At 40.4% G+C, this 23,813-nt stretch overlaps 1 protein-coding gene across 1 annotated transcript in view; it reads right to left on the reverse strand.

Moving 5' to 3' along the window:
* Positions 1-23,813, reverse strand: part of myo1d (myosin 1D) — a 105,439-nt gene that overhangs the window by 13,310 nt on the left and 68,316 nt on the right. The window contains exon 21 of the mRNA XM_056365819.1: positions 15,637-15,791. Within this exon, the coding sequence (XP_056221794.1) occupies positions 15,637-15,791 (155 nt within the window). The remainder of the gene's footprint in view (positions 1-15,636; positions 15,792-23,813) is intronic.

Consider the following 23,813-nt stretch of genomic DNA (forward strand, 5'->3'; position numbering starts at 1 on the left):
ATTATCCATATACAAAGCAGGCTATAAATGGTACTATCGTGTAATAATTACAGAGGGTGTACTGTAATGTCAGCAAGGGAACCAGGAAATAAACAATAACAAGAAATACAAAAAATGAGATATCGTATTATTCTTTGTCATATTATTCATCTCTCTGTCTGCATGAATGAAAAGCTTTCCTGTCCTCAAACTACCTCAAAACTAAACACCCGCAGTGACACTCGTTGACATCTGACAAGAGGAGGAAAACATCATTATCAAACACTGTTGTCTGTTGAGCAGGGGAAGGGGATGACCTCACGTAACCCCCTGCAATTATTACTACACTCATGACTGAATTTGCCTCATAAAAATGTGTCTGTAAATGTTATTATTTTATTGTGCTCAACTGGAGTAAACAGTGTTTTGTACCTTGACCTCGTAACACTTTAGGCCACATTTTGCAGTTTTTGACTGCACCAATCAACATATTCAGGAATTAGACTGCTTTGTGCGTCTACTAAACATAAGATCTTTATCTCTTTTTTTGTTATATACGTAATATTTCCCTATTTCCCTAGACCCAAAAATAAAACTTCTGAAAGGACTGAATTTACTCCAGATTATATTAACACATAAAGATGCTCAGACACAACAATAAGGTTTTTCAGACTGAGCTGGCTGGCACACATGTTGACATGATAAAATGAAGATAATTTACTGCTTTTCTAATTACATTAGACCTAATGGATCTCATCCTGATTATATAAGAGTCATTTTGGGGCGTTTGTGATTCTTTTTGTAGTAATTTTGGGCTTGTATATGTGATATGCTCCTACAATACTGACTGTGCCCACTGGGCCAATATCACCAGCGCTGTTCCAGGAGGTTTGGCCAAGACTAACTTCCTGCTCAAGAGCCCATAATTCCTGGCCGCACTCCTGAGGAGAGCAGAGGATGGAGTAGACGACGACATGTAGGTTTGTCCACGTGGCATCAGGAGATTTGTCTCTCCCTTTTTCCCTTAGGAGAGCGGGTGAATGATGGTTATCAATAACAGCTACTCGTGCAAGCTGTTCTCAGGAGTCCAGTGATCACAGATGCCTGGGTTAAACAACAAGGAGACACTTCTCACCTCTACATCTCTGTGTTTAAGAGATCACTGGGACATGAAACAGAACCGGAAATGTACAAAGCAAATGCCTCTGTCTCTGGGGGAAACTGTAGTTGCTCCACAGATGGTGGAGGCTGACACACACTGCAGAGTCATAATAGCCACACAGCAGGAGGGTTAAACAAGTGTGTATGTGTGTGTGTGTGTGTGTGTGTGTGTGTGTGTGTGTGCAGGAGGTCAGCTCTGTGCTGGATCCTATCAGTCTCATTGTTCCTCTCTCCATACCGTGAAACTACAGAGCTAAACCTTCCTCACTGATCAGCTGCGACTTCGGCCTCTCTCAGAACGACTCTCCGCCATCTCAGGGCTGAGTGGAGTTGGCTTTAAAACACATTACGTAAATCAATAAGCTGGCACACAGTGAGTCAAAACAGAGGAGAAAGACAGGCAGCCTCAATTAGTTGCTCATTACTGAAGGGGGACCGCTCACCTCTCAAGTGGCTACGCCTCCAATTCTGTTCATTAAAGCCAATCAATGCATCAATCAAAGGTTCATCTGTTCTCATTTACTGACATGTCACTGTTTTCTATTCAGAGCCAGGTTTGAATGAATGAATCACCACCAGGGGTGTGGTTAGACTTCTGGTTGATGCCAGTCATAATTTTGCTCATAGTTTCAACCTTTTACCATCTACTATGCAGAACTTTCACAGACTTCCGGAGCTATGAACGGACTTGGAGCTATGTAGTGACGCATTAGACTCTGGCATTGTGGTTATTTTTTAAGTTGTTTTTTGGGGGGATTTTAGAGAGTAGGGGGAAAGACACATAGCCAAAGGTCTGGTCGGACATGAGTCGAACTATGGACTTGCTGCTCAGGGCATTTGAGCATGTGCCCTAACCATTCGGCCATCAGGAGGTAGCCCCCATAGTGGTCCTTTTTTAAAAATAATCCAGATTCATTTTAGGCCTGAAAGATTAATCACCGTTACTACCTCAGAATGTGAGAAGAAGATAATTTGCCAACACTGTTGCTGCACAGCCCAGGAAAAGAGCTAAAAAAAAAAAAAAAAAAGTCTCAATGCAACCTCTTGCAAATATTTTTTTCAGTTTCTACTCTATAAACTCATCACTGAATCAGCCTAGTGAAATGTCCTTGTCAAGTTCATTATTTCTACTGCTGTTCAATTGAAGTAAAAATGTTTTCTTTCATTCATTTTATGGCTTGAAAAGAATATTTGGTGCAGCTAATGAATTTAGACATTTATCTTTTTCCTGGTTACATCTATAATATTTTTCCTATTTTCAAAAAAAGATAAAAATATATGACTGAATGAATCTGAAGTCCTTTAGAGTCACGTCCATTTAAAGTCAAACTGTAATGGCTTCTGAACTCCTTTGTGCTTTATCTGACGTAGACATTTTACTATTTTCTTAGATCAAAGTCACAGTCAAAGTGTGTCTTGCGCAGGCAGCCCCAGGCCAGTGGAGTTGATTCACTCAGAGCCTGGATGTTACATGTTACAGGATGAAAAAGCAGAAATTAATGGATGAAGTGGAAGGTTGTAGGGAGAAAGCAGCATGACGTGGAACAACAAAGAGATGGAGGTGTAATGAATGAGTCATGTGAAAGAGATTAAAGTATGGGGAGTAAAGGGAGGTGAAGGGATGGGGGGGGCAAGATGGAAAGGGTGGGACGCAGAATGAGAAGCAGGATGAAATACGCGTTAGGTGGGTGGAGATTAATGGCAGGTGGGAAATGAAGAAAGGAGGTAGAGAATGAAGGAAAGGGAGGAGATGGAAGAAGGAGGGATGGGAAAATGGAAAAAGGGAGGAGAGAGTGTTGTGAGGCCAATCATAATTGGCCTGACAGAGGGAGATGGTATGGTGCTGTTGCTGGGTGGAACATGTGTGTTTGGGGGTTGGGGGGATTATTATGGGGTAAATGTAGAGGTCACTAAAGAGATGAATCTATAAAATATCAAGGCTCTACTGTATCTCAACTGTATAGCACTTAACTAATGCTGTTATCCAGAGTGACAGTGAGAAGCTGGACTACAGTAAGTGCACACACCTCATACATGCACTTCAGCGAGAGAGTGAGGCTCCTATGGGAAACAGAGGCAGCTACTCTGCTTTTGAGTGGCCAAGTAGCAGATTAAATATAGCTCACACCAACATATGCACACGCATATTGACTATTATATGTGAATATATATGCAGCATTTAGATTGTTAATCATGTATAAATCTGAGAGTATTTTGTAAAAGGATTGATTACAGCCCTGAAACCTGCAGGGCTCTGTGCAGACCATTTATTACGAGAGGGTTTCTGCAGCAGTGTGCAGACTAGTGTAGATCACACAGCAGCTGCACCTCCTCTTACAGACTGTTTGAGTTGTTCTGTTCTGAGTGATATTTACCATAATCACATTATTAGCGTCTGCATTCAGTTGTACTGTAAGTAACTGCACTAAGGTGGAAAGAAATCTAACATTCCAGTTTGGGCTGCAACTAACAATTATTTTCATTATTGATCATCTGCCAATGATTTCCTCCTCTAATCGATTAAAGGTCCCTTATTGTATAAAGTGACATGTCTATGTCTTCTTTGATCATAAAGCAGGTCTAGGTTTCTATATTAATACTGTGAGTATCAAAGCGCTCAGTGCACAGACAAAATGCACACAGCCTGTATTCAGAAACTGAGCCTTAAAACCAGCCGTCAGGACTCCTGTAACTTTGTGATGTCACAACACAGCAGTCCCTGCCCTCAGCCCGGCCCCATGCTCTGCCCACCTGGACCCACCATCTAACCTTGCAGGATTTGGTTTGTTCAGAGTGTTTCTACTCGATCACTCAGAAAACAGTCAGCCAATCAGAAGAGATAGAAGCCTGAGAGAGGAGATGTAAAACTACATGATGGTTTTTGGTTAAAACTACAAATATATCTTCTTGTGGGTCAAAACTTTGCTTGGTTGGTCTATTAAAGCCCAAAATCCAATGAGAATCAGTTTAGTGTTACATAAGAGACAGACAAACAGTAAATCCTCACATTTGATAAACTGAAAAAACAGAGTCAGATTAGTTTTGTCTCAGCTCTAATTCAGTATAAGCACTGACTGTATAGACACTCTCTGTCTGGAAGTACAAAAGAGGAGACCAAATAACAACCTCAGCTATTGCTGCAACAGATCTATATACTGTATATATACAAATACACAAGCATTTACATGCCATGTTTAACTAATGATGATAAATAAAGTTGAAAGTCAATGAAAACCATGAAAAACAAAAAGTAATTGTTGATGAGGGCCTCATTCATGACATGAAAGCACGAGGCAAATTTGCGTTGAGCCTTTCATTCAATTTGCACTCGCAATCTGTTTGTAATTAGCGTCTGATTCACGAAGACAGAAGCCAATTACGCAATCAACGACAAGCAGTGTGTTTAAATATGTATTTTGTATTTGAGCCGGAGCCTAACAGGCAAAGTTCAGGGGTGGGATTTGTCTGAGATCAGGAAGCTAAGAAAAAGAAATAAAAATCGAGTGTTTCTCAAACACAAATGCTCGTTAATGAAGCTACGATGTTCGAAATCATTTACTGAGGCTGCAATTAAACTTCTGAGGCAGAGGATTTTCCATGCAAAACGGATCCTGCGAAAAGCCTGAACTTTAGATAGACGCGACACTTTTATCTCTGCCCATTAGAACGCACATGAAATGAGGCTTAAGAAATCTGTCCCCGAGAGCTGAACCCGTCGAAGGGTCACAGCTAATTACAAGCGTTCAGTCTTGTTCGCATGCATCAGGAGATTTCATGCATTATTGCAATGTGGGAGAATGCAGTGATCTTCAGCTGCACAGATGAATGCTGTGAAAACTGACATAACTGAACCGTCTGTAAGTTTTCTGGTAAAACACTGAGGCAGAAAGTAATGATTGTTATTATTGATTCATCTGTCAGCAATTCTTTGATTGATCAATCAATTGTTTTAGTCTTTTAATGTCAGAAAATAGAGAAAATTTGACATCTTAAAATTGCTTGGTTATTAAAAACAAATGATCAAAACAGCTAAACAGAGTAAATGTGTGTCAATCGACAAATCAATCGTTAACTATGAAGCTTTCTTTATACTCAAACCCAGCTGCCTGTGACGTAAGCTGGTGTCAGTGTCTGTGGTTGTGTGATAAAATAAAAACACATCATGGTGGCATTAGTAAGGTTAAAGCCTCTGTAACAGATTCGACTGCGAGTGTGTTTGTCCTTATGTGAGACAGAGAGAGACGGAGAGAGAGAAAGGTTGCCTGGCAGTAATTTGGGGTCTGCAGTGGAAAAGTAGGTCAGACTCAACTCGCATATTCACACACATCCCTGCCATTCATACACGACCTCCGACACATGCAGCACATTTTCACATTATCTCTAATGTGTACTTACACAGTCAGCAGACATAAACACATCCACGCAAACACACACATATATACACACACTCTGGCCTGGCCACTCGCCATCCATCACTCCACCCAGCCAGCCTCCTCCCCCAGGCTGCAGCACATTGCCAATGAGACGAGCAGGACTCCCCACTGGCCCACATAACAATGACTCGGAGTGCGAGAGAGAGAGAGTGTGTGTGTGTGTGTGTTTGTCTGAGTCTCTTTTATGTGTGTAGGAGAATTTGTGAACTCACATGCAATTTGACTTTGCAAATTGGACGTTATATAATGACTATGCAGATAAATCATCCTTGAAGACCCTCTGGTGACTAAACAGAAGGTGGCACAAAGAAAATGACTATTGTCTATACTAGTGCAAACACAACACCTGGTTTTGACACCAACAATACTTTTTTGATATCTTACTTCAAGGAACAACAACATATTCTACAAAAGCCTTTTTACATCTAACAAAAGAAGTTCTTAAATGTGAAATACTGTGCAAAATTGGCAAAATTTCAATTTAAAACTATCTGATCAAAGCGTTCTTTGCCCTTTAGCAAAAACCCTTTTAATACATGCTTTGATGAGCGTTTTTAATATTCGATGCTAAAGACACACTACAGTCAGAGGATTGATACGTAGCTCTAACCATCTGTACAGTAAATCTACAATAAAAGCTTGTGCTGTTTTTGTCTGGCACATATTTCCCCTCTCTCCTACCTTTCTTTCACATCTTTATACTCCTCTCATGTTCTTCCTATTCTATACTCTCTGCTGTTGTATGTAGCTCTGTCTCCTCTCCTCTGTCTGTGGTCTGTGGCGACGAGATGTGCTGTTATTATCTCCAGCCAGCAGGGTTATTAATGGAGGGGAATACGTATCAGACGAACATGGATCCAATGGTTGCCATGGGAACTGCATCCGCAGCGCCCCAGAAAGGAGGGAGAGAGAGAAAGAGGGAGAGAGGGAGAGGAAGTAGGAGGAGAAGTGGAATGTGAAGTGAAAAACAAGAGGGGGAGGGAGAGGAGCAGCAGTGGGGAGGGTGATGGATGGAGAGAGAGGAAATAGAGAAGGAGGGATGGAGGGAAAGAGGAGAAGAAAGAAGCCCACTTCTATCAGTCTGAAATATTTGATTCAGCAGAAAGGGTGACCTTGGTGAGGAAGACAAAGGCAGCTTGGCTTTCTCTCTCTCTCTCCCTCTGTTTTTCTTATCACTCCTCTCTGCCACCCTCCCTCTCACCCTCTTTTTTTATCCTACTCACATATACGATGTTAGTGCCAACTCTAGTTATAACACAAAATGCACTTTGACACATTTATAGAACAACAGTTTTTATTCTTTAAAATTCATTCGTCTCTGCAGCTAAAATACTCAGCAACAGATCTAATCCTCCCAAAATGAAAAGCAACATGAATGGATGACCTTGTTTTAATTAAAGGACCATACCGGTGTTTTAGCCTATTTACTACAAACCCCATGTCTTTGACGTTACAGCTGACCATTTTCTAACAGATTATTCAGTCACAATGGTTTGCATATGTATTTTTTGTGTCACAACAATCGAAGGACTCATTTCTTTTTGTCAAAATGACATTATTATTGTGCAGCAAAGCAACTTAATACTCTATTTTGGCTTGAACATGTTCGAAACCTTCACAAAACACATTCCCAACCTGAGACACTTCACTTCAACACTGTTAACTACTGCTGTTGTCAGGAACATGTTCTCAACATTGGTTGGAAACAGAGATTCTTTTCAAACTCAAATGGCACTCAGTGGAGTGCATACGTCCGCCAAGGCAAACCATTTTCTTCCACCAGATCCCAAAGTGTACAAACTCATAGACCTCAACACCACAAATAATAATTTCCTGAGAAATTGATGAAAAATGGCCTGTTTCACAATGTTAAGGAAAGTGATGAAAAAAATCCTGGATGTGCCCCTTTAACTGGCACCAAAACTGAATGGGTTCTTCCCTGGCCCATGTCCCAGGAGGTAATTACAAATCTCAAGTGAAAGTTACACATGCAACTACAGTTTTTTGATTGCATAAGTCGACTCTGATTTTACATTTTGACTTCCACCACCTCTGGCAGTCAGGAGATGATTTGTCTTTTAACAGGGAGGTGATGCCCGGATTGGAGTGAAGGATGTGGAGTATGGGACAACATCAAAGATGTTTTTTATGGTCTACAGGACACAATTACTCACACTTCCTCTGGAAAAAACACCTCTGAATAATAAACATCAGAGTGGGACTACAGATAGATTTGTTTTTTTCTAGTTTTGATGATGAGAGAAACTAGAACAATGGCTGTGCCAACTGAAGAAGTGTTAACATTTGAAAAAATATTCAACCGCAAAAATAAGAGTTAAACAATCTTACTAAGTTTGTCCAAATAATAATATGTACTGAATATGCTCATTGGAATATTTATTTACTTTTACTTACTTACTTCTTCCATGTATAGATTTTGATATCAGTTACTGGACAAGAAGCATTACTGTGCATATTTATTTTATGTCTTTGTTTTCTTTCTTTTTAATTCACCTCCTAATTTCAACAACAACCTCACAAGAATCATGAAACATTGACAGATTGACTGAAAACCAACTTAAATGGTAGAAAAAGAAATGCAGTTCATTTTAAAATAGTCAACGAAATTGTAGAATGATTTGCAGATAAGGAGCCAAAATATACAAAAACACTATTCTGGTCCTTAAAAGTAAAGGAAATATGATAAAGCCTTACACAGATATTATGACTACAATATCCATCAGGAAAATAATGAAAAAGCACACTGACGCCAAGATGTCTGCATGAGTCTGATGACCACAGCTTACTACTGCAGACTAATGTGATTGCTGATAGGTTACCTGAACCAAGAACACACAAGTAATCAATACAACTTCTTCATACCCACTGTCCTCTACATCCTATTATCTCCCACCTCTTATTTTTCCACTTGATCCATTTTGAATTGTTTGTGGTCTCTTCCCTCCCTCTCCGCTCAGTAATACTTATGTTTCCACCCCCCCACCCCCCAAATCCCCTCTGCAGTGTCAGGGGCAGAAGGGAGGCTAAATGTTACGGTCTTTATAGAAAAGGGCCAGAGCAAGGGCATAAACAGAATATGACCACATCACTCTGACAGATCAATGAAGGGCTGTGTACCGCACACTACTGCTGACTCATACTGTAGGATGGGAAAAGAAGGGAAGGGGGGGTGAAGGGGAAGGAGAAGAAGAATGAGAGCGAGTGGGAGTTTAAGACAGAGAAGGACAGAAGGTGGTGGTGGAGGTTAGAGGAGAGTAAGACGGAGAAAAGTATGAATGGATGCAACCGCGGTTGAAGACATATGAGGGCGGTAAATCTATAAACATCTGCCACTGAGACGGATCTGGACAGTTTACACTGGAGGAGGGAGGGAGGGAGGACAACTAAGACAGATGCCCTCATGCTCAGCATCTGCTGTGAGTTCTGGAATAAACCATCACTGGCTGCGACAAACGTTTATTTTCATTATCGATTAATCCACTGGTTTCCAATCTGGATGTTAGTTGGTCCACCACTTTGGTTCGGACTGAATGGAAAGTTTCACACAGACATTTATGCTCGGCAGAGGATGAATCCTCATCACCTTGGTGATTACTTCTCACCATGAGGTTGACATTTGTAGTTTTTAACGAAATGTCTCAACAAGAACTGGATCATCTGTAATTTGATTTTTTTGTTCAACAACATCCAAAATCCCAAAATATGTCATTTACAATTATATAAAAGAGAAAAAAAGCTGCAAATCCTCTCATTTGAAAAACTGGGATCAACAAATGTTTGACATTTTTCTTAAATGACTTTAATTCAATTGTAATTCAATTCTTCAATTTATTTATCAAAATTATAGCTAGGTAATGAACTGCAAAACATTTTTGTTGTTGTTGTTTGTTTGTGTATTTCTTGATAAGATTTCCTGATTTAAATCAAAACTGTGCCAGTTTATTTATGCTTTTTCTAATTGGACAACATTTAACATTTGAGAATGAACTTTTTTGTAAAATGAAAAAAAAGTTTATAGTAAATCAAGCTTATATTTCTCAAAGTATATTTTTGTTTCTTTACCAAAAGTCAGGTTCTGTTTTATATCGGCACACATAATCAAATCTGTCGTCAATACAATTTAAGTTCATTGACTAATCATTACAAAACCATGAATCTACTCGATGCACCAAAACCCACACCCGCCAACAGCTGAGGGTTAATAAAGTCCTGTCAACGACTCCCGTCACCCACCCACGCAAACACGCCCCCTATACACACACATACACACAATCAATCTACTGCACAGGGTTTTTCATTAGTCACTATGGACACTGTCAGCAGTGGTAGCAGTTGGTGGAGCTGAAACCGAGCTGTTGCTACAGTAACAATCCACAGTGCTTTTCTAAGAAGCCGATTCCAGCTGCTTGCACAACACAGAAACTACAATGACAGGAAGACACAGGAGATTATGTGAACCAGGGATTTACAGCTGTCGGCTGAGGGGCAACTTTGTCATGAGGTCATAGCTGACAGACATGCCAAGAGAGAGAAAATGTGCTGTGAACGGCACATTTTGCACAATGACGATCTGAACACACCTACTGTTACTTTAAGCCTTCAAAAACGATCCACGTTTCTTGCTTAGAAGTAACAAGAATATTTCGGCACGAGTGTCATGTTGTGTTGCATCTGATGGAGCGAAATGTCTCAACTCAAGTTTTGCCACCTGTGAGAGCCGAGGGTGTGGATGAATAATTCAACACAAAGCTATTTTTACATTCAGATCTCAGTGGGGAAAGTGTGAAGCAGAGTGGAAGTGTGTGATGCAGCACTGACTAAGAAATAAACCACGAGAAAGGTCGGAAAAATGAATGAGAAGAAAGACAAATGATAAATGATGCTGTCAAAACTGATTCGACTCAAAAGTCACTCAAACACATTTAAAATATTGTAGATTGAACTTGGTGAACTTTGTTCGTCTTCTGACGATCGTTAAGCCAGTCCACTGCAGGAGTATGAGGGTTTAGCTTCTTGCTCTATGGCACAGTAGTCATTGTAGAGATATTAATATCTTCTGTTCAAACTCACAATGTCATTTATTTTTATTTTGATAAATGAAAACCTGAAACCTATAAGGGGTCGACTCCAGGTCTGCTTGTCTTTTGAATGTAATAAAACATGTAATAAAACATTCATTGGTGTCTTTTTTTTTTTTTAACAGAAAATGCTGTTTTGTTTTGTTACTTTGTCATTTTTTTTGATCACTGTTAAGTTACCGTCAATGACAACAATTCCTGTAAACATTTCACATTAAAAGCCTGTCAGGAAAAGGAGGGATTATGCCACTTGGGCTATTGGAAAGCTTTTAATATGAAACATCTATGCAGGAAGTGTTGAGTTTCAGTGACAGCAGTTTAACGGCAGCTGCAAATTGGCAAAGCAGAAGCATGATTATAAATAATTAGTGAATGAAAACAGAAACAAAGTCAGTGCAATAACGAGACACTCTGATGTTGCACTGACAGAATTAGTGCTGCGGAAATGAAGGTTATCCTATACTTATAAAGTCAATATAAACATCATTAATGGCAAAAGGCATCGACTGCAAATTAAACAGAAACAGAGACATTAAAACCTGATGAAACATACCGAGAAAATCTGGATGAATTAGGACTAATGGTCTGTTTTTAATGTACACTCATTTCAAATAAAGGCCAAATCCTCTCATCTCACTGTTTGAGAAGTTATGGTAATCAATAGGAGAGGGTTGACCATGAAGTAATGGCCTGAATCTCTCATTGAGAGTTTGTGTGCGACAGATGCTGGGTGTCTGCTCTGCTATCCTGGCAGTGGACGGTAGGTGTGCTGCAGTGGGATGCATTGTGACACACACACACACACACACACAAATACACACACACACAAATACACGCGTGCGGATACACACAAACACACATAAACGCACACACGAGAGAGACGGAGAGAAAGGGGGTGGCTCCGTCTCATCTAAATATAGGCCTCAACAGCAGCACAGCCTTAAATATTTCATTACCTCCTCTCCAGAAACGGAGGGGGGAGTCAGGGGAGAGAAATGGAAAAACTGAGGGAGAGACAGAGATGAAGAAGTGAAGGAGGGGGAGGAGGGGGGCCCACAGGGGCTCAGCAGAGACTGAAATCAGTACAAAGGGGATATAGTCAAAAATAGGATGTAGGAAAAAAAAAAAAAAAGCATGAAAGAAGGAGAGGGGGGAAAGGAGGATGGAGAGAGGCTGAAGGCATGGGAATCTAATCCACCCTCCTTTTTATGCAAAATAAGAAGGAGGTATTTCTGAATTTCTCTAGACAACTGGTGCGTCATGGCCGATAAGAGGGTTATCTTCTTATGTAGGCGTTGCTGAAAATCTCAGAATCACTTCAGTTTGAGGCAACTTGGTGTGGTATTGATAAGTTTCTGCTTGTCACTATTTCACAATTTAAACCATTTCGGTTCTCAGCAAAAAGAATAAAAAAAAAAAAAAAAATCTAAATTCATAATAACATGAAAAAACAGATTAATGCCAAGCAGATTTGGAAACTGTCAAAAACAAATCGGGCCTCAAGTATCCAGACACAGCCGTGACAAGAAGAGGGTTTATTCCCAGCAGCGGTGTCATTCTGCTTTGGCCTCGCTGTCACTTTGAGAAGGATAAAGTGTTGCTTTGTTGCTGCTGTAAGCTGCCCTTCTCCCTGCATGCTGTTGTGCATGTTGTGCACTATGCAGCATGTTGAAGGAGAGATAAAGGTTAAAGCCACATCTACAGGGAGCTGCAGTAGTGGGGACGCTGCATGCAAAAGATCATACAGCGCAGATACACAAACACGAGCGCAGTCGCATGCCGAACGCCTCTCAGGAATTCCTCCTCATGCACACACACACACACACACACACACACACACACACACACACACACACACACACACACACACACACACACACACACACACACACACACACACACACACACACACACACACACACACACACACACACAAATACACTCAAACACACACATATATTTGCACATGCCGGTGTGCCCTTTGTTCTGGCAGTGTTTCACAGTGATGGATGAGTCGGCATGCGAAGCACATGGAGGGTCATTACACGAGGCCCAGTGGAGGCCCTTTCTGAGCCCGATACCTACAGGAAAATGGGCTCCACAATGAAACAAGATACCATCACAGAATGGCAATGATGGAGGACCTGCACACCGCCCTGCTCACTGGCAAAGCTACACACACACACTGAGATAAGCAGATGCAGGCACATCTGTCTGCATGCACAAACTCTCTCTCTCTCTCTCTCTCTCACCCACATACACAATCAGACACACAAAGAGAGACAAACATGCACAAATCAATACATGTGCCAGACCATTGTGCAGGAGTCAATTCAATAATCAGTGAAATGAGCGATGTCAGTGATCCAAAAACATGCTTTATCAAAACAGTGATCACAGCAGCAGAAGAATAGAGTGATCAGATTAACTCCAAAGGTCAAACAACATAGTTTACGTCTTTGATCTCATTTTCATCAAAGTTTTGGTGGAACTCTTTCAAAGGAAGTTTACTTGCTTTTGGATTTATAGAAAAGTTTCTCCCCCTGCTGCATCCTAGACAACAAGGACAGAGCAACTGTGATATCATAATAAGTATTGGTTGGATTGCAATAACTATGGTGCTAACTTTAATTATTATTTATAGCAGGCACTATAGAAGAATGCCAGCTTTTAACAAAAGTATTCAACTGTAGTGGTTGCTGCTTGGTGCTTGCTTGTTTTGGACTAGACATAATCATCCAGTCATAAGGTCTAAATAAAATCATGTCACTGAATGACACAGGAATGAGGGGAAATGCCAACAACGGGTACATCTAATTATTTTTATGAATCCTGCTGGATTTAATGACAAATCCAATCCAGTGAGTCAAATAAAGTGCGGTGGGTTTAAACAGGGACAAAAGGTCTAATTAGTACAAGAACCTATTTTTTACTAGGGAACAGAAGACAGATATGTGGCACCATGTGAAACTTTCTGACATCCACAAGCCAAAAAACCCTGACCCTGAAGGACCGCTTTTGCTTTTATATGTTTAATATTTATGGGGATTATTCTGATATTTCAACAGCATTTTGTTTTCTGAGCGTCTGTATGTGTTTATGTATAAGCTGCAGTTAGCTGAGGTGACAGTCCTCTTCTCCTGGGATTAAAACACAGGATGAAAGTGGAATCAGAGTGGATGAATGAAATCACTTAATTCACACAAACTTTTTTCCTGGAGCTTCCTTTTGAATAATTTCTTTGAAGGTTTTTGGAAGGAAAAAAAAATCATGAGGCTCCTATTGAAGTTTCACTAAAGCACGTGTAAGCTGCTTGTAATACTTGTTAACATTGGCTAAATATTGTGATACAACACAATTAATAGCATGTGACAGCATTTTGTGATTTATTATACAACAGTATTCTGTTATATAATAAAGACAAAATGCTTTTACATGAACCTTTAACATGAACTTGAGGGTCATTTTAATTCCCCTTGTAAAACTTACCACAAAAAGAGTGAGGACACCTTGAGTTAAGTCCGTTGTTAAGGGAAGTTAGTGGCTGCCTTATTTTTTTAATGTTCAGTGGAAACAGCAAAGAAACCACCTACAATACGACGAACCTCCACTGAAGCTCAGGTACAAATTTCAATACCCTATTCACGAATATCTATTCTTAAGTCACAAGTTTTACCTTGTATGGATCAACAGAACAGAACACGATACGCTCCAGCTTTTGATTACCAGGCCGTAAACAAAACACTTAAGTATCTGTATTACAAATGTGTATGTAAATGTGTTTAATAGCTTGCTCTCTGTGCCTATTCTTCAATGTCTTAAAGTAACAAAGGTACACAAAGAAGGATATGAAGAGGGACTGTTCTGGAGTGAACCTCAGGGAATCTCAAGGTAAGAAAGAGGCGACTGCAGGATGGAGAGATTTCATCTAACCGTGTAATCTATCTGTGTTTTTCTCTGCTTTGGAGGACGGAAACAAAATTAATGCTAGAACTTCCTGAAGAGAGCTTGGAGCTCAGATTAAGTGAACAATCGGGTTCAAGCGAGGACAGCTGTGACTGTGCACTTTATCTGCCCAATAATCCTCCTGCCACAAGTCGCGTCGGTCAACACTGCACATCTGGGACAATATGATTTGATCTGATATAATGTCATTTCAGTTGGTTGTCCTTTTTCAGGCTGCACAGCATTTTCCATACATTGGCTCTACTTGGCTACCTGCCCAGGTGGATTAAGACTCGTCCAGGTAGATAAAACCACTTATTTTTCTCTTTTCAAATGAACAAATGTCTTCTTTATTATATTGTTTATCTTATGTTATTATTAGAAAGGATCTGTGCCTTGTGTTTTTGGCCTGTTTTATTATCTACCACTGAGGGGCAGTGCTCCTAACTTTGTTGTATGCAGAATTGACAATGACAATAAAGGCTTTCGAATTCAAATTTGAATTTGAATTTTTGGCTGCACACCTTTCTGAGTTGTGGGTGCTGCAGTAACTGAGAGGGGACCAGAGGCTTCTCTTTGCGCAGCCACCTAGCTAACAACTATAGCCTGCATGTGAGCCATTTAGGGAGCATTGCCAACTTGTAGTGTCTACATGTGAGACATTTAGGGGACACGTAAATTGTAGCTATAGAAAATAACCTGAGTTGCACGAGTCTCTACATCCACATCAGTCCCATATCTGTCCCACCCACCACCACAAGTAAATTCTCAACCTGTAAGAAACACTAACGTGACGACAATATGCTGATTATTAACTGAACACAATTTTCTCTGCACAGTAAACAGAAGAGGAGGAGGCCTCGACCTTCACCTTGGTGTCACCCACAGGTCATTTCAGTCCAACAATCTATGGTTCGTGCTTTTGAAGCATTTTAGGACAACAGACGGAAATGCCAGATAAATAAGTAGTTTAGCTGCTGTCACCACTTGTTGCCCACTTGCCCCCCTCCCCCACTCACCTCTTGAAGTGGCTAAGCAGGGTGCCAACCAACTCCCCGATGCGGTTCTCATTGGCAGGGACCATACCCTGCAGGCACACCACCAGATCCCTGTTGTCCTTGGTGTGGAACACAACCAGCTGGTCTTTCCCAGGGGACACGCTCACTCCCGTCACCTGAGACAGACCAAGAAAGAGGGGGGGGGGGCGTTTACAATTTAACAACAATAAACATGCACATAGAAGCAACAGAGGAACACAAACATGTGCAAAGGCAGGAACGTGTAGCATGTAACCATCTGTATTGTAGATAAACACAAATGCAGCACGTACACAGACACAGATGCACATGCATATTACGGGGTTTGAGCTGGCACAGCCCAGAGGACATGAATACACTGGGGCCACTGCACCAGGCTACAAATCATCATCCCCTCACGTCCAAAGGAAGGAAAGAAGAAAGAGGGAAAGAGACCTGAGGAATTTGGCACATTCAGCAGATCTCTCGTTTAAAGAGGAAAAGAAAAACCTTGAATATAAAAAGGGATGGCTATTTATTTTTTACAATGTCTTACATCTAAGTCATTGAACTCTGCAATTAAAATGTTCATATAAACTCAGTGAAATAAATAAATAACTAAATAATTTACCTAGAATGGCATGCAGTTACCTGTCAAGGCCAAGCATGGTGATAAGATTGCATCAAATTGCACAAACTGATGAATCTCAACACTATTAAAATGTTACATCAAGATACAAACATTATTTCCAGAGAAATTAAAAAGGTGTTGTAAAATGCCCTATCTCACAATAATTAGGAAAGTCATAAAAAAAAATTCCTGTATCTGGCCCTTTAACTGGATCGACACCAACATTTAATGGACTCTTCCCTGGCCCATGTCCCAGCCCTCCACTAAGTTTCATGCATATCGGTTTAGTACTTTCTTTTTCATAATCCTGCTGACAAACAAACAAACCAGCAAGTAAACAGACAGGTGAAAACATGACCCTCATGGTGGAGGTAATAAATGAATGAATAAATAAATAAAGGCCGGTATATGGTGTCTATTGGTGCATGGGACTTCTCCCACTCAGGACTTAAATCAGCACTTGGAGCTTGGAGTAAGATTTATTGATCAGCATCTCAGAGGACCAATCTAATTTTTTCAATCACAGCCCCCAAAACCACACACCACTGGAAAGCAGCAGGGCTAATAGAGGAATCCCAATTTTGCAGTCAGATTTTCTGGCTTTCTGTCTTCACACAGTACACACAGCAGGAAGAAACAAAATCTTCTCAGGTTGAAAAAAGCTCATGTCTCATTAACTATCATTTCCTTTCTCTTTTATCCCTTTTTTCTCCTTTATACTCTTATCTCTCTTCCTTTTAGCCGAGCTCTGGTGTCATTCCCTCTCTTTTAGCCATTTATTTCTCTTTTAATTTGTCCTCCTAAGCTGAACTCAGGCTGTGCATGCTGAGGAAACAGCCGCAGGGCAGCCAGTCAGGTACACTAATATTCATTCACCAGAGTGTAATGCTCAGACAAATTCTCCATCAGGGGCAAGACAGGCAGAGACGGGGCTGCTACCAGCGGCTATACAACCAGCTAGCTTATTTAGCTCCGACGTGGCGCCTGTGACTTCAGAAACAAACACTTCACGTAATCACCATGAATTAAAGCCTTGAGCAATACTTCTCTGTCTAGCAATCCACCCCCAGTTAATTGCATGGAGCCAATTACATTTACATTTATATTAAAGGCTTAACTGATTGGAACGACAGTTGGTGTCCTAATGAGTTGGGTAATGATACATTCTGATTGGTTTCCTTGTCTCATTTTTTTGTCTTGAGTCACCCAAACAGTTTTACCCTAAATATGAGATCCATTAGAGGCATTTATCTGCCCGGCCATCTGCTCGATTGTTCGTCCGATTCACACAAATCTGAAAAAACTCGAGGATGATGATAAATTTCATTACTGCCGTCCAACTTGGCCAAGAGTGTCTTACAAGTGGGGGCTGAGTTGTGCGGCGGTTTGTTTGTTCATTTGTGTTAACTAGAGGCCTATTCTACTCACTGTGCAATCATTGTGATCTTATAATCATGGTCTTGTCTGTGTGGAATCCATTCAATATCAATTTTCAGGCATGTTATCGTATTGTGCAATGAACTCCTAACGAATTGCACATTGCAACCTTTTTAGTCACTAATAATTTTTCAAGAATAAAATACAAAATGTTTCAGCTTCTCAGTTATGAAGATTTTCTACTTCTCTTTTTCTTATATGACAATAAACTGAATGTGGACTGAGGTTCTGAACTGTTGGTCACCATAGGGCATCCCAAACTTGCACAGTGCATAAAGGCCTTTACATACAACTAAATATTTTTTAAAAACAAAAAAATAAACCTGACGAAGTGCTGAGCTCGTCAGTTAATAAAACACCCTTTGTTATATTTTTTCCGGTTGAGGGGGGTGAGTGTCACCTTGGGGTGTCCAGCACCACGTACATGCTCTTTTTCCTTTCTTACATGCCAATCACACCGTTTGGCTCATGAGTGATCCTTTGGCTTTCTCTAGTCCAAACCAAGTTGACACAAGTTTATTTCTGTGTAAACCGGCAGGATGGCACCGTTTCTGAGGGACAACTTGTTGCTGATGTCTTGTTTGCATTTATAACTGCCATGTTCCCAAACAGTAACACCAGTGGGTGTATATTTGGTGAAAGCACTACTGTACAGTGTGTACAAGTTGAGAACATGCAGTCAGAACTACAATGGTTTTTGGTAAGTGCTCTCTGGTCTGATCCACTCTGCTGTGTGGTTGTCATGAGGAAATAATTTGAGCAGCAGGTTCTCCCAGTTTATTCTTATGGGAGCAACTTATTGGTTATATAACACATCCCAGCAGCCCTGCAAAGATAGGGAGGGGGGACAAAAGCTGCAAGAGCAAAGTCTGGAGGCTCTGTGATTAAATGAATATAATATAATCAGCTTAGCTGTGCAGCCATTCATGTTGTGAGGCTGTGAGGGCACCAGTGTGACGGACACTAATGTTTACGGGGCAAAAAAAAAAAATAGTCACCCTTCTCTGCAAGTTGCCTCTGAGATGTATGAATATATTAACAATATTGCAATTTATGCTTCATCACCTTCTCATCCTGATGTCATGCATTAATAGATTTGCATAATTTGAGAGCTACTTTCAGAAAGCAGACACTTTTTTCTTCAGTGCTCTTTTGTTTGAGCCACTTGGTGAAGAACAACATGACTCTGCTGCACTTGTAAACCATTCATTTGAGTGTGCAATATAAACAATGTCTATGTTGGTTGAGGTAAAAATGCACTCAAGTAAAGGGATCAATGGATGAATGAAGATAAAAAATAAAAAAAATAAAAAAACAGGAGAGAAAATGTGACGAGAAACCAGAGCCGGAGGGATCACAAAAAAAAAAAGAAAAAAAGAGAGTGCACATACAGGAGACCGATTTGTGCACATGCCTGAACGACACCAGACATCAGCTGATCTGCCCTGCCGCTCGGTATCCATGACAACACTGTCTCCTGGGAAGTTGGCATGACAACAACGGGAAGAGAGAAGCGGCAGCAGAGAGAGGGGGGTGGGGGTGGGGGGGTGGTGGCAAGACTAAGATAGGGAGAGGGGCTAGGTGGGGGTGGGTAGAGGGGGGGAGGCAGGAATAGAATGAAAAGAGGATGGAAAATGGAAGGTGAACAGGAGAGAAAAGATGGTGAAAAGCAGTGAGATGACTCACTTGTGCAGAAAAGATATAATAACGTTTCTTTCGCAGTGTTTTTTTTTCCCAATGAGAAATACAGTGTAATGATCTCACTTTTGCAGCACAGGCATTAATTGGTGTATAAATCCTTTGGCAGACAGTTGTTGGCTCCTCACTAAAGTACTAGCCATCTATCAGCGAGGCCATTCCCTACCGCGGCCCTGCAGGAGCAGCAGTAAATACACGGTATAGGACTGCCAAGAGGATGCTGTGGTGTTAGCCTATCAGTGCTAATCAACAATGAGCTAACTGCTTTCCCCTCTGTTTGACCTTCTCCGATCAATAGCTCCACGTCACGCCGCCGTGGCTCTCAGCCTACATCTCTATCCCTCGCTCATCCTCCTCCTCACCCGCCTTGCTTTCATTCTGCACTTCCTCTCACCCGCCTTTGCACTTTTGCACCTTGACCAATTCACTCTCCCTTACAGCTTGACATTCACTGCATAAAATATGCCTGGTATTATGGATGCAACAGAGCAGCAGCTACAATCAATCATTATAATGTTGACTAAAAAGATGAATGAACTTTACACAACCACAGCTATTAGCTAAAACATTAAGATGTGAAGCAATTCATTATTTTTGATCTTTGGTGCTGTAGAAAGAAAATAATAGAAAATAAAACTATATTTGTGAGACGTTATTTAAAAATTTACCAGCGGGCATGAGTGCTTCAGATGCAGTAGGGAAATCCGAAATGACTGAAAGATGAACTAGTTCCTTGTTGGTTTTTGGTCTTATTGTGGGATTTGTCAACAATAAGAAATATAAAGATAAAGTCAGTCTTTTTCTTTAGGGTCCATGTAACAGACTCAGGTCAAAGGGGATCATGATTTTACCATTTTAGCTTCAGTCATTACCTCCTTACCCATTAGCATTTTGTTTTAATTGTCTATGTTTGACGATCCACATGTTTTGTTTTATTTTATGGTATTGTGATTTTATAGGCACTATCGCTTTTTAAGGTTCTACAGAAATAAACGTTAAAGTTGAAAGGATAAGGATTTGGTCGGCATAATTCTAGATTTTTGTACAAAAAGTCCAAATTTACTTGACACATAACAAGAACTATGGATTTTGTCCCCTAATTGTCCATAATATTGAAATCTAAATGTCTTCACAGCCAGTACGGACAAGAGGCAGTATGGACAAGAGGCACAGTTACAGATACTAAAAGATCTTTACTTACATATTGGTACATGTCCCTCAGTGTAAGAGTGGGTCACTGTGTGTGTAATAGTTTCTGGACAACAGTGGAGCTCTGTGGTTCAGACGAATAAGATTCTTTGAGGTGCTTGTCTTTTCATGGGATTTGTTGACAATAACAAAAACACTGAATATTGCCAGACTTATTCTTTAAGAGCTTAACCGTTTAGATAAAAACAGACACAAAATAGTTGGTTTGATGGTTAAAAGGGGGATTAAAAATTAATTGGGTGTCATGTGTATGTGGAGCTCTGTCTGTAGTGTGCTACTCCTGTTGTGTCACTGTCAATGTGTGAAAGCTGCAAACCATACAGTGTGCCCCCTTGTCCTCCTACAACACTGCTGGCTCCCCATATGCCTTGTGTGTGGGACTGAGCCTCATCTATCAACTGTGTGCGTGTGTGTGACACTCTGTCTATGAATGAACAATAACTAAAACCCTGCTTAGCTCCTGCTGCTCTCTCTCTCTCTGCAACCATCTGTCTAAACTCCATCTCCTCATTTCGCTTCCAGATGCAGCGACACAGGCTTTGGGTGTCCATCTCCAGGCTCTCTAATTCCCTCTTGTCATTTTTGTCAGATTGAACACTGGGATGTCTTGTCACAGTTGTCACCGCACACCGGCTCCATATCTCACTCATTTCACCAGACGACGGGGGCGTGTCCGCCTCAGAGATTAATGGATTACACATTCACTTCCTGTCCCATTTCTGCCTCACCTCAAAGGTCAGAGGTGCAGTAAGATGCAGAAGCGATATTTGTCAGAAATATCATCTGTTTATCATTTGTTTTAGTGTTAATTAAATGCTGCTTTCTATTTCCTCTTTGTCTTCTTGATAGTTAAAGGAACAGTTCAACATTTTTGGAAATATGCTTACTGTAAATTCTCACATAGTAGCTGGGGCTTTGATTTACCTCAAGAACAGAGAGAGCCAATCACTAAGCCTTTATCTGGAGCAGGTTTATGTTAGAGACAGACATTTAATCCTTATTTCACCTCATATTCACCTCTCCGCTGCTCTCAGTTTCTCCATGAGAAGTACTTTATTCACTATAATGAATTCCAGTTGTTCCACTTTGTTGATTAATCGCTGTTAAAATACTCAACATTTCCCAGAAGAATTTCACATTAAAAGTCTTTTAGCCATTCATTTATTACCTGGAAGTGTTAAGTTTTGTTGACATTAGCTTCATGTCATTCTGGAAAAACATTAGAATAGAAGCAACTGGAATTATTCCCATAAAAAATATAAAAGCACAGTATGACAAGACTCTGTTTGGACTTAGTGCTGTAGAAATTCAATGTACAGGATTTACCATGTGAGCAGTTACAACAAATGTCATCACCCTCAAAATGTTTCTACCTGGCTTTAAACAGCGACCTGCTTTGAAGGCAGTTAGCTTAGCTTATCTTAGCATAAAGACTGGAAGCAGGAGAAACAGCTAGTCTGGCTCTGTCTACGGGTAATAAGATCCACCTTGCAGCACCTCTAAAGCTCACCGATTTACACCTTTTATCAGTTTGTTTGTCTGTACAGAAACTGAAGTGTAAAGATGACAAGTTGTGGTTTTACAGGAGGTTATGTGTCGGCTTATTTCTTGAATGGTTGCAGCCACTTCCAATTTTCGCTGGTTGACAGGCCACCTCACAGTGACATCAAGACATCACTAAGTCTTATGAGAGTGGTACTGAACCAACTCTCAGCAAAAATGTGACTAAACATAATTTCCAACATGTCAAACTATCCCATTAAGGTCGGGCTTGGATGCTGGCAAGTGCATTATGTGAGGGAGAATCCTCATGAGTACAGGAGGACAAACTGTACCAGAATTTGTTCAGTCACAAAAATAGTCAAAAAAACCCCAAAACAACAGCCTCTGGAAATGGATTACCATTGTGCGAGTAGATTGAAGAAAAAAACAAAAACCAAAAAATAAAAAACAGCTGGTTTTGGAAGCACTTGTGTAAGAAAACAAGTGGCATGAAGTCAACACACAGAGGATATGTTTACCATGGAAACAGCCTCATGTGCTGTGTGCGCTCAGCAGCCTTAATAGACCTATCACATCCTGGATATGAATTAAAACCAGCCAATTGTGGAGCTGAATGAGAGTTTTGCATATCTACATGTTGCCCCAGGAAAAGAGGCTGATGGGAAATCAGAGATGATGCTGTCACCTCTGCCACAGCTGTTGTTAATTTTTTGGATGACACATACAGCAGGACATACAGAAGGACTGTAAACCTCAACCACAAGTGCAACAGCATCATAGCTAATGTCTTACTGTTTCCAACAGAAAGCCACAAGTAGGGCTTCAACTGATGATTATTTTCATTAATGATGAGTGTGTTGGGTTAGGGTAATTTTTCCAATTAAATCAGTTTATAAACTGTGAAAGAGCCCTCAGACGTGTTCAAATTACTTGTTTTGTGGAACTAACAGTTCAAAATCCAAAGATATGGATTAATGATGAGATAAAACAGACAAAATATGCAAAGCCTCACATTTGAGAAGCTGGAACCAGCAAATATTTTCTATTTTGCTTGTAATATGACCCACATAGTCAACTAATTATCTAGATAACTGACAATAAATGTCCTCATTCCTTTCCTTTATTGATCTTATTGATGGGATCAATAAATTAACTAATCGTTTAAGCGCCAGTCTTGAGAAAGCTTGTATTCAGGACTCTCTAACTGTAAAACCGAAATACTGTATATGCTAATATATACACACACATTAAAACTACATATGTCTATTGTGTGTACATTTATAGAAATTTAAACTACAGTCTTGTATGAGAAGATTGTTAAACAATACAATCTCATTACTGCACAATTTAAACAGAGCAGTTCATACATTTTAGTCCATTGGAGTGGGCTCTAATTTTCTGAGATATGGTCTCAGTATAACATAGAAGCCACTGTAATTAAACTCCATATCAAATAGTTCTTTGGAATAGAGCTTAAATTACAGCTGCTCATCCATACATCTCTCAGTGGTTTACAATTAAAATACATCTCTGACTCTCTTTTACCATGTGAACTGTCACTGCCTCTCAGGTCTCCTGGTAACTGTGTGTATAGTGGTCTGCCAGCTGTTTAAAACTACACATTGAGACACAATATTTAGCTACTTTGCTCTGCAGAGCTGGAACCATCTTGACCTATGTGTTTATTCCTCAGTTTTTGCCT

Source organism: Seriola aureovittata, chromosome 21 (genome assembly GCF_021018895.1).
Source record: "Seriola aureovittata isolate HTS-2021-v1 ecotype China chromosome 21, ASM2101889v1, whole genome shotgun sequence".
Classification (NCBI taxonomy): Eukaryota; Metazoa; Chordata; class Actinopteri; order Carangiformes; family Carangidae; genus Seriola; species Seriola aureovittata.